Genomic DNA, 12,532 nt, shown 5'->3' on the forward strand with positions numbered 1-12,532 from the left:
CAAGGATAAAACAGAGAAGGTAGAAAGTAAGACAACAAGATAGATATTCTATCTCTGATATTTAAAGAGCAAAAGGAAAACACAGTCACTATCTTATGCAAACTTTATTGCTCTTTAAAAATGGAGAATTGAGGCAGAAGAATTGCTTGAGCCCCGGAGTTGGAGGTTGCTGTGAGCTATGATGCCACAGCACTCTACCCAGGGTGATAGCTTGAGGCTCTGTCTCAAAGAAACTACGACAAACAAACCAAAAAAAAAAAAAAAAAGAAAAAGTAAAATCTACAGTGTTTTTTTAAAGAGGTATATACAAGTGTAGATGTCAAACTTTCTAAACTAAACTAATTCCCTCGTTGGTTGATCAAAAATACAGAAAAGTCTTTAGTATTCACACATTTAACAATTGAGATTTTGACTAAATAAAAAGCTATCCTGAAAGACCATGACATCTATGATTTTACAAGGCAGCACTCTGAACAACATAGACTTGTGCTTGGAGTCACTTACCTAGTCCCGGAGCCTAAACAATCATTAATTTCTCTAGTCACAATGCCATACCAATTTCATCTAAAAAATCAAATATAACTGTGGTATAAGGAATTCACAAACAACTTGGGGCATACCCAATTGTGAATGTCAAGGATGTATTTTACTCGAATACTACATAAAAAGTTTCAAAAGATCCTTAGCTTGTCTTAGAAAAATCAGTCGTTCTATTATCCTGTACTTACGGGAAAAATAAAGATGCCAGAAGCTTAAAACTAAAATATCATAATTTGAGCAATCATTACTAATTTCCAAAATGTTGGTATAACATACATTTAGACTAACCTTAAGGGGTTTAGGCAGCATAGGCAATCTAAACAATTACAGTGCTTAAGTCCAGTTGTTTATTCAAAGGAAAAATAAATTAAGTTTGTTAAAGTTTGAAGATAAAATATCACATTTGAACTAGTTTTGAAGAAATGACTTAGAGTCCTATTTTTTTTTTCTTTTTGAGACAGGGTTTCACTATGTTGCCCTCAGTAGAGTGCTGTGGTATCACAGCTCACAGCAACCTCTAAGTCTTGGGCTTAAGCGATTCTCTTGCCTCAGCCTCCCGGGTAGCTGGGACTACAGGCGCCCGCCACAATGCCTGGCTACTTTTTGTTGCAGATGTCATTGTTTAGCTGGCCCAGGCCAGGTTGGAACCCACCAGCCTCAGTGTATGTGGCCAGCGCCAAGCTGATTTAGAGTCCTATTAAGAGAATATTCTATGGCAATAGTTCAACCCACTTCTGTACTGTTTTACAGATTTTTTTCTTGGAGCAATAAAAAAAGGTACAGGATGAATTTAAACAGTATGTAACAAAAGCTTCATCGTATTTGCTTTGTATTCTTTTTGGAATGACGTCTCGAATCCTTTTTCTGCTTGAAAATAGGAGAATTCAAGAAACACAAATCTGTGAAAGGGTCTCCTCTTCTCAGTTTCCTATAAGGGCAAAAAAAAAATCTTAGGCATAATTATAAGTACCCCAATATTAACTTATTCTTCAGTAAAAAGTTATGGTAAATATACCAATTTTAATATTCCTACTTGAGTTTATCAAAATTTTATGTTTCAAATAAAATTCATTCTTAATCAAAGCTCTATAACCTTATTCCCCCAACATGTGTCACTAAAAAATGTATTTCTCACAATTCTGATACTTACGAAGCAAGAGTGGGCTCCTTATAGTTCACGTGGGCTGTGCATCTACGCTTAGGAAGAGACTCTGCTGGGCTTCCTTTATTTTCGTTTGGAGAAAGAGAAAATCTCCTGATTTTAACTTCAGGATACAAGCGAATATTGGTGATATCCTTCAGGCTAAGATGAGGTGACTGTTGAGTTTCAGGTGGTGTACCTACAAAGACAAGTTTTTACTAAATTTAGCTCCAAAACAAAAATGTAAAGGAACTAAAGTTACATTCATAACATAGGAACTAGAAGAATACATCCTAAAAGTATACTAAATCCAGTATTTTATAATATAGATTTTAAAAATCTTTTCATCATTTTTTTTCTTCCTTACAAACCAGACAGTGTTGAAATATTAACTACAGTAGATGTGAACTAAATGAATACTCTTCTAAAACTTAACATTGTTCAAGGATACCTTAGGCATAATGAATTAGATTAAACTAACTATGTAATTTCATTTTAGTCATAAATGAAATTTATTGCTATTTAGAACCATCCTGGCTTCTTTACTTCTTTCAATCCCAAAGTTTATCACTAAGTAGCTTCCTATAGTCTTCTCTCTTTTTTTTTTTTTTTTGAGACAGAGTCTCTCTCACCACGGTATCGAGTGCTGTGGTGTCACAGCTCACAGTAACCTCCAGCTTTTGGGCTTAGGTGATTCTCTTGCCTCAGCCTCCCAAGTAGCTGGGACTACAGGCACCCAACACAATACCTGGCTATTTTTTGTTGCAGTTTGGCCAGGCCAGGTTCGAACCTGCCACCCTCAGTATATGGGGCTGGTGCTCTACTCACTGAGCCACAGATGCCGCCCTCCTTTTTTTTTCAAGGAGACAATCTCACTCTGTCACCCAGGCAGGAGTGAAGAGGCTTGATAATAGTTCACAGCAAACCTCAAACTCCTATGCTCAAGTGATCCTCTTGCTCCAGCCTCTCAAGTAGCTGGCTAATTTTTAATTTTTTTGTAGAGACATCATCTCACTATTTTGCTCAGGCTGGTCTCCAACTCATAGGCTCAAGTGATCTTCCTGGCTCAGCCTCCAAAACTGCTGGTATTACAGGCTCAAGCCACTGCAGCCAGCCCCCTGTAGTCTTAGAGAGCAAACTAAACTCCTTCTATTAGGAAAATGAGAATTACCTGTTAGCCTCTGTGGAAACCAAGAGAAAAGTAAAGCTAGTATAAAGCTCTAGTAAAGTTAGTATAGTACAAAGTTATCCATGGTTTTTCCTGTCAGAAACACCCAGGTCATTCTGCTTTCAGGTACATCTATATAGGGAAGCAGATACTCAGAACACCATAAGGACACTGCAGGACAAAGCATCTCTTCAAATAGCTTTAAAAAGCAAACAGTATCCCCCCAAAACTTGGTCAACTTGGAGAGACTCTTCATTTATTTAGGCTTTAGTTTCCTTATGTACAAAATAAGCATGGGGATACATATTCTTCAGAGAACTGTTCTGAGGATCAAATAAAATGACAACAGTATTTTAAGAGTGATACAGCCTGACCATATACACTTGTTTTACCACATTAACTAAAATTCCAAGGTGAAAATCTTTGTGGGAAGGTAGAGGCTGTATTGCCAACATACAATTGTACCATACCTATTTTTGATCTAATAAATTAATAAAAGCAAGATTTTTTTGAGCTACAGTTTTTAAATGTTTCACAAATGTCTTTCAAAAGAATACTAACCCTGCCAATTGAGAAAAAACTTCTTGTCTTATTAGGCCATTTCACCAACTAGAAAATTATTTTAAATCATAGTTCCTGTCAAATTAAATTATAAAGCAAAGCCATTAAAACAACACATCATTGCATTCAAGTCTGATTTCATTTTCCAGGGGACATTTCAGGTGAGTGTATAAAAGATATAAAAATATTTTAATTCAACTTACCTTCACAAAAAACTCTCCCTTGGGACACTTCATTTATTGAAAATACAAATACTGTCTCCATAACAAATAATGTTTACTGGTAAAAGGGATTTAAATTAGCATGAAGTAGGTCAGAGCAACACAACTGTGATTTCTACCCCAGTTCCCTACCATTTAATCAGACCGTAACTTGCCCCCAGAGAGACAGATGGTAAGTTTCTAACCTCCTCCAGAGAAACAGATGGGAAATATAGTATACAAGCATGAGGGGTGATCATTTATCATAAACATTACAAATGCAGGCAAACAAGTAGATCACTTACTGGTAGGAGTTTTTGTTGGCTCAGAATCCTCTATCTCTTTTTCATCTGTATGTTTTAGTGCTCTTTTAGATCGAGGCCTAGTGACTGGTTTCCTGTCTGAATCACTGGCAAGATTTTGAATGTACTTGCTAGTAGGCAAATAGAGGTCACCAGAATCATCTCCTGAACTACTTGATTCACAGATGCTCACATCAGACTCATTGTCGTTTTCTTCTCTATCAGAATCGTTGTGTTTTTGTCGGAAAGGAGTGAGATGAACACGTTCTTCCAAATTAAAATTGTAAGCATCACCAGAACTGACAGATTCATCCAGTGTTTGTTTGGAAATAGTTTTTTTATTTTCACTTTTGTTCTTTTTACATTTTGATATAGATTGTAATTTTCTCCTTCTGTTAGCTTTTCCCTTCTCTTCTCTTTTTCTTCCTTGTGGGGCTCTATGCTTACTTTTAGGTTGTTCAGATTTAGATTCTAAAATAACTTCTTTTGTTTTAGTAAACATTCCTGGGTGGATCAGCTTTGGTGATAAATTAATGTGGTCCTTCTTCCATGGACAAACATTCTGTTCTACATTTACAGGTATGTGCATGTTTGCTGGTGGGTCTACAAATCTAATTCTGTCCAATTCAAAAGACTGCCCCACCAAATGACTGGTTTCAAAATCATCCAAGGTATCAAACTGACATGGACTGCTGTTACAATGTTTCTTTAAACTGCCCCGTCGGAGAGATACAGTTCTAGGCAAGACATCAGTAGACGTGGCTTCACCTGATTCAAAATCAAATCCCAGTGTGTCTTGAGAAACAATGGGTACATACTCTGAGGATTTAAAAAATAAATGAAAAAACAATCTTACTTTGTGAAAGTCTGAATTTTGAAATTCAAAGTTAAAAATGGAATGAGAGAAGTCATTCTGTAGTTTTCCTATAAGTAAATAATTTACAGGGAACTTAATATTACCATCAACTTGTCAGTGCTCAGCTGATGGCTTTTATCTGATTTGTGGAAGAATCTTATGCAAATATCCCAAATCCATAATCCTTCAAAATCTGAAACTATTTGAGTGTACACATGATGCTCAAGCAAATGCTCATGGGCGGATCTGAATTTTAGATTTTCTGATTAGGGAAACTGAACTAGTATATTGCAAATATCCCAAAATCTGAAAAAAACGGAAACACTTCTAGTCTCAAGCATTTAGGATAAGGAATACTCAACTGGTACAACCTTAAAAAATATTCTAACGTGGGATTTTATGTGTTCCTGGTTTGGAGAAAAATGATCATCTATCATTGAGTACAGATTCAGAGGAGCAGAACCTCATATTCCAAAGTGGGATAAATATAGGGTGGTCATAAAGTTTGTGTACAATTTAAAATAGAGACCTTGTATGTGAGAAAGTGGAACAATGCTAAACTGTTCTTTAAAAAATTTGGATAATTGGAAAGCCTTTCAGATAAGAAACACAATCTGGGTTTTTAAAGAAAGTGAGGATAGGGCAGTGCCTATGGCTCAAAGGAGTAGGACGCTGGCCCCATAAACCAGAGATGGCAGGTTCAAACTTGGCCCTGGCCAAAAACTGCAAAAAAAAAAAAGTGAGGATATTTGTCTGGTTTTGCTTATTCAAATGCTATCCCTTCTTCAAAGCTTAGTTCAAGTAGAGGTGATGATATTTGAGGAATGTGATACTTTAATTTATAAAAGCATTAGGAAGGGCATGGCTCTGGAGTTCAGCTTTCAGTTTAAACTCTTATCTTTTATCATCTGGGCTATTTCATGTGAGATGCTTTATCTCTTTGAGTCTATATGAAATGAACTGTACTTATATTCCCAGGTCATTGTGAGGGTTATGTTACATGAGACAATGTATGTAAAATTCCTAACAGCTTGACACAGAGTAGGGCTTAGTAAACTGCTGCCATAAGTCACATCCAAAGTTTTTGATTACAGATTTGGCACAAAGAATGGATGTATTTTAAAACTCTATTATTATGTGTAAAATAAACAGACTTGCTTTGAGCAGAATACCAGATTGGCAGATTTTAAAGGTTTTTTAAAAAAACAAATAAAAGCAAATGCAATCAGTGTAACCTAATTCTTTGAATCCCAAACAATGAAAACAAAAATTTTAATCTAAAACCTGGAAAAAATACCTACCAATATATACTTTGATACCAGTTCATGCCTCCATAAATGATATAAAATGAATATTAAGAAAATTAAAGAAATTTAATTATAATATTAGTTCTTCAGATCTTGTATTACCCTTAATAATATTTTTAGATTTTACATACTTGAATTACCTTCTATTTGAAATGATTCTCTTTGTCTTGAATGGTCAGTATCTTCAAGAGGAACTTGCCTTAGAAAATACCAATGAAAAATAGAAATTTATTTAACAATTATGAAATAAAAGTGAATTTAATATTTTCCTAGAAGTTTTTTCTTTCCTTTAGTATTATTTCAGAATTCTATTCCAAATCAGTACATCTATACTGTATCAAAGTAAACAAGAAAACACTCATGCTGATTGCATGGACGCTGATTTGTTATGGTTGATACTTAACTCCCAATGGAAGAACACGTCAAGTCAGATGTTTTCACCTGAAAACATGCCATAACTCAATTTAACTGAAGAAACAAATAATCAGAATTGACTTTAAAAATAATTTTTAAAAATGCAGTTTGATTACTTAACTCTTTAAGATGCTGCTTATTGGCACAGCTGCGCTTTGTTGGAAATATATGCTTTTATGGTCCCTAACTATTGAATTCTTCTGAAATTATTTAATATTATTTATTTTCTTTAAAATCCTGCTCTCCTTTGGTTTACAGAACAAGAAAACTTCCTTTATGCTCCAATACTATTACTGGCAGTTTCATTTTATTTGTAATTTTATTCCGTAGAGAATTTTCTACTCTAGGCATCAAAAATTTAACAGATTTGGGTAACAGATACACAGCGATTATAACTAATATCCACTTTAAAAATCTTATAAAAACTTATTACCTTCTCTTAACTTTTTGCTTATAAGAAAATTTTCATCATATCTTAAATTTCAAAAGTTCAGAAGCTACTAATGATAAAAGTATGTATGGGGACAGAAATCATATTTGTGGTTATTTCTGTGAGGAGAGGGGGATAGACTTGAAATGGATACAGAGGAATTGTCTCTGACAGATCTTACCTAAGAGCAACTATGCTCCCCAGGGGATACCTGGCAATATCTGAAGTTATTTTTGGTTCTGATGACTTGGGGAGAGGGACGTTACTGCCATTTAGTAGACAGAGGTAAAGGATGCTACTAAACATCCTATAGACAGCCTTCTATTACTGCAACAAAGAACAATCTGGCCCACAGTGTCATTAGTATCATCACTGAGAAACCCCGGGCTAGGCTGATGGCAATGCTGTCTATCTTAATTGAGGTTTTACTTGCACAGATATATACATTAGTCAAGCTCATCAAACTGTATAATTAATATCTGTACATTTTACTGTATGTAATTAAATCTCAATAATTCATAAATAAACAAAGTATACTTGATCCAAAAGAAGAAGAGGGAAGAGGGCATATGGGTCTAATTGAAAAAATAAACTAAATCAGCAAGACAGTGTGACAGCTATATTGAACATGATGTTTTATTGTATATATTTTTCTAAACCAGACTATTTATAACATGGCAAAATACCATCATTTCAGCAGCCAATCCTTTCTAGAATAAAAACATGATACAGAGAAAAATATGACTGAAGGGAATAGTTTAAAAATTCTAACAAGGCTTCTTATTTCTAGACATCAAAAATGTAGTTACATCTAAGAAAAAGAAAACTTAACCTCGGCTACATATAATAAAATTTTAACACATCAAATTTCCTCAAATATATTCTCAGTTGAGAGAGTATCATATTCCAAAGATACAAGAGTTGAAAGTTGAGCACAGTGGGTCATACCTGAAATCAATCCTAGCACTCTGGGAGACTGAGCTGGGAGGATGCTTGAGCTCAGGAGTTCGAGACCCCATCTCTACCTGTAGTATTCACTACTCAGAGGCTGAGGCAGGATCACTTGAATCTAGGACTTTGAGGTTGCTGTGAGCTAGGCTGATGCTACAGCACTCTAGCCCAGGCAACAGAGTGAAACTCCGTCCTCCCCATCAAAAAACAAACAAACAAACAAACAAACATATATATATGTATATATAAAAGAGTTGATATGATGGAAATTTCCTTTTATAAATGGATTACAGAATTAAATTTTTAATAATCATAAAAAGGAATTTGATACTAACGGTAAATCCTTCATAAATACAATCCTGGAGTTCTCATCATTATTGGAGTCCATTCCTGAGGGACATTTTTCTTGATTCTATTGTCATATTAAAACAAAAGAAAAGTTGTGATTACGTATTCACAACAAAACATTCACTTATTCATCAGTATACACTTCTTGAGTCTTTTATGGTGCCAGGCACCATGCTAGGAAATGAAACTACAAAAAAACAAATCAAGTCTTACTCTCTTAAAGCTTATATTCTAATGCAGGAAAGAAATGATAAAAAAAAAAAAGAACAGGAAAAACCTTGCTGTGTTTAGAAAGAAAGATGGTGTGGCTAGAACATAGGTAAGAACAGTAGAAGCTGAACTTGCAGAGGTCAGATAATATAGGGCCTTGAGAGCCATGAGTTTGGATTTTATGTCTCTGTTGTTGTTTTAAGACAGTCTCATTCTGTTGTGTTGGATAAAGTGCTGTGGCATCACAGTTCACAGTAACTTCAAACTCTTGGGCTCAAGTGATCTTCTTGCCAGTGAGTTTGGATTTTAGTCTAAGTGTGACAGAAAGTTACTTAATATTAAGATGGGAATTAAAATGATTTAAGTTTTCAAAGGACAGGTCTGGTCAATATGTGAAGCATGGATTGAAAGGGGCCAGGGTAGAAGGAATCACCATGACAAGTCAGGTACATGGTATCAGCTGGGACTAGAGTCACAGCTATGGAAGTGAAGCTCAGTGGAAGGCCTAGTGATAACAAGTCATACTCAGAGAACGAACAGGGATGGCGACAAGGACAATGAAGGAAAGGGAATCCTCTTATGCTTTTTGGCCTAAACATAGGGTAGGCTACTTTATTGAGATGAGTAAGACTTATGGACAGAGGCAGAAGTATACAATATTGTTGGGAGGGAGAAAATAGTGCTTTGTATAAAATATACACAGGGACTGTGCTTTGTATAAACCATGTATGACATTCGTTATAAGCTTGTACATGGAGATATCAAGTAGCAGCTGTATGTGTATCTGCGGTTAGTTCTTGTACTATAAATTTAGACATTACCAGAGGAAAGACAGTATATAAAGCAATAGGAGAGAATAAGGTGAGTCTAGGACAACTGGCACTTAAATGCTGAGCAAAGTAGCAGCTAGCCAGAAAGACTGACATGGAAAAATGAGACAGGTAGTAAGAAAACTAGGGGAGCATATCAAAAAAACTAAGAGATAAAGTATTTTAAGTAAATAGTAAACCCTGTATGGCATATTACTGAAAGGTCAAGAAGAAAGAGAAGTAACCACTAATTTGGTAGGGAATGTACTCTTTGGAAAAGTTCTGCTGTGAAGGAAAGCAGAGAAATGAGGAGATAATGTGAGACAAGGAGAGGTCTGATTTTTCTTCTCCTCTTAAAGTGAGAAATACTAAAGCACATTTGTATGACAACTGGAACAATCCAGTTGTGAGGAAGACACATGGAAGAGAGAGCAAACTTCCAGGAGCAAAGTCCTAGAGGAGATGAGAACAGGTCGTTAATAGGAGCAGGGAACACTCCTGCCACTGTAACAAGAAGGAGGATGGACAATACACATATAAATAGGCAGATCTGCACAACTGTGTTATGAAGATGAGAATTCCAGTTCAAGTCCTAAGAAGCCGTTCTAATTTAGTTCAATTGTTTTTGGAAATGTGATGCAAATATATGTTGGTGCTATAATGAATAGGCTAAAACTGTTCATCAGAGATAAAACCACCAGAAATTTAATCCTGTTAAAAGCTTTTTAAATGTGATAGCCACATGGTATCATAAACATGCTAATGTTCTGAAACTAATATTGTTGAGGGTAAATGAAAAAGAATATTTAACTGTATAGTAATATAACTTAAAGACAAATTAATAAAAAGATCTATTATAAAATTTAAGGAATGAAAGGCTATTAGAAATTATTTAAAAGCTAAGTTAATTACTGGTAGGCAAAAAACATTCTTATAGTTAAAGCACTTTAAGCTTCTCCAACATTGCTAAATTGACTAGATAAACAGTGAAGAACATGTGTAGAAGGATGGTTGAGAATGAGTGATACATACAGTAAGTATATGACAGAAAATAAACTTGATGTTTTAAATGCTAATACACTCATCTAGCAACTCATAATGTTTTAGTAAATACTTAAAAAGTCACTGATAAATGTTAAAGGGCCTGTAATTACACATTTCCCCCCGCTTTTGTGATTATCTCATTGAATATTTATTTCATACTATTGGTGTGTGATTTCAGCCAAAAGGGAGGAGGAAGATTCAAATGCCTTTGGAGAGATTTTTTTTTTCTCCTAGTTGACTGAACAAGGAAATTTAAAATTAGGAAAGATTGCATTCTGGAAAAAAAGATTAAAACAATCTAATCCTCACATGAAGGTGAAGAAATCATATCTAATCTTTACAGGGGCAATTCTCAACTACGCTATACATGTATATATTGCCTATGTGTATTTCTGCATATGTATATATTGTACAACTGTCTATATCACACAAAGAAAAAATAGGAATCACTTTAATTCCTTTCTCAAGTACCCCCCATGCCCTTGGCTTTCTATTTTTTTTGTTTGTTTGTTTTTTTCCCATAGCCTACAGTAAGGCAGAAAGCCCTTGCTTTCTTATGCCTCCTGGTCTAAATGCCAATACAACTGTCCAGAACTGGCGTAGCAAACAGCCACTGAGAAGAAAGCAAACTGTTCTGTTAACACCTGACACTCACCACTGCTTTTCTTTTCCTTTGCCCCATGTGATTTCCCTGGCAGTGGCTTCTGGGAAAAAGGAGGGAGAAACTGGCTCATCATTACTCTTCTTAGTATTAACTTATAATGAGGCACAATGAATATTCTAAAGCAAACTTTCTCCAGGTCTGTAATATTTTGGCAGGCAGGATCATTTTGGATTCCTTTCTTTAGAACCTTAGACACAAACAGAATCAGATTAAAAATTTGGTCAGGACAATGTTCAGGGTATTCCTTGTCTGGGAGTTCCTTATTTAGCCAACAAACAGGTAAAAAAGAATCTCCAAAAAAGCACTTAAACACTCCTCATTCCCCAAATAAAGGTAGTCCTCATAAAATCTCACTAGATATAGCAAAACTACAAAGAAAAGCTAAGATAGCATTTATCTAAAACTTTTGGATTAGTCTACTTCAATGACCATTTTTAGACTATTAGCTTAGTTGTGTTGTCTTTGACTCAGCTGAACATTCAAATGACTGGCAGTATAAAAGGCTACATTATTTCTTCTGTATTTTGTCTTGCTTTCTGCTTTCAGAACTGCGTTAGGCAAGCACAAGCCTCAAGTACCTATGTGCTTAAAAGCTTTTTTAACTGGTCAGACACAAGAGCTGTGCTGGAGAACTGAACAAGGGTGTTTAAAGAAAACATAGACATTAGTAATTAATTTAAATAATGTAACTGATCTAACCAACTTATTCATGAGTTAACTTTTTCTCTACAAACCAAGCCTTTGTAATAAAAATACCTGAGTTGCCTCTTCTGTTTGCCGTGAAGTAAATTTTTCTTTCAATGCATATAGCTGACATGCAAGGTAGTAGCATTCTTTTCTCAGCTGTAAGATGATATCTTGGGCTTCTCTCACTTTGGATTTTTCATTTTCCAAAGCTAAAACTAACATTCTGTTGTTGTCTTGGTAATTTTTCAGCAGTGTAGAAGTACTGGCTAAAAGGGGATTAAAAAAAGTTTATCAGTTATTAAGTCTAAACTTAAAAAGTGACATACAAGGAAAACATAAAATAACTTACTGATTATCTGGCATGGTGCAGCTATAAAAGACTTGCGTTTGCCAAGCTCTGCCAAATTCTTATTTCTTTTCTCTTTCATTCGCTTCTTTATGTCTTCAAGACTATCTTGAAAAGACTTTTTTAGGCACCTTTCCTTGGCCATCTTATGCCTACAAATTTAAAACAACAAAAAAATATATAATTTTTCTGAGAGACATTATTAAACTTTAAACTAAAAATATATATTGTTCATAAAGAATGGATTAAATAGACCTAATGGCAAAATTAGCTCAAAGTAGGTAAGTTAGCTGACCAGGTAATAATTTTAACTTTGTAGTTTTGAAATATCATTAGTATTTCTGGCATAATCTTATCCTCCTTAGGCACTTTATAAGGAAGTTTTATTAAATATGGATTTCCAACCACAAACTTCCATTATATGCCACCACTCATTTTTTAACAAATACTCATTGGGGTCTATATGCTAGGTACTATGGGAAGTGCTTATTATTACATTTCAATGCTGTTATTATTTGTGTTTCTTTTTTTTTTTTTTTTTTTGAGACAGAGCC

General features: G+C 34.8%; 1 protein-coding gene across 2 annotated transcripts in view; it reads right to left on the bottom strand.

Annotated features, from left to right (window-relative positions):
* Positions 1-1,353: 1,353 nt before the first annotated feature.
* Positions 1,354-12,532, bottom strand: part of SGO1 (shugoshin 1) — a 13,077-nt gene continuing 1,898 nt past the window's right edge. The window contains exons 2-8 of one of the 2 annotated variants that reach the window (XM_012805330.2): positions 11,982-12,130; positions 11,702-11,898; positions 8,206-8,282; positions 6,216-6,274; positions 3,916-4,731; positions 1,691-1,880; positions 1,354-1,468 (exon numbers count right to left, since the gene is read on the bottom strand). In XM_012805330.2, the coding sequence (XP_012660784.1) occupies positions 1,354-1,468; positions 1,691-1,880; positions 3,916-4,731; positions 6,216-6,274; positions 8,206-8,282; positions 11,702-11,898; positions 11,982-12,123 (1,596 nt within the window). In that variant the 5' untranslated portion in view covers positions 12,124-12,130. Of the gene's footprint in view, positions 1,469-1,690; positions 1,881-3,915; positions 4,732-6,215; positions 6,275-8,205; positions 8,283-11,701; positions 11,899-11,977; positions 12,131-12,532 lie in introns of both variants that reach the window. The other variant, XM_012805331.2, reaches the window with a different exon arrangement.

This window comes from Otolemur garnettii, unplaced genomic scaffold (assembly GCF_000181295.1).
Source record: "Otolemur garnettii isolate 467f Iridium unplaced genomic scaffold, OtoGar3 scaffold00002, whole genome shotgun sequence".
NCBI classification, from domain to species: Eukaryota; Metazoa; Chordata; class Mammalia; order Primates; family Galagidae; genus Otolemur; species Otolemur garnettii.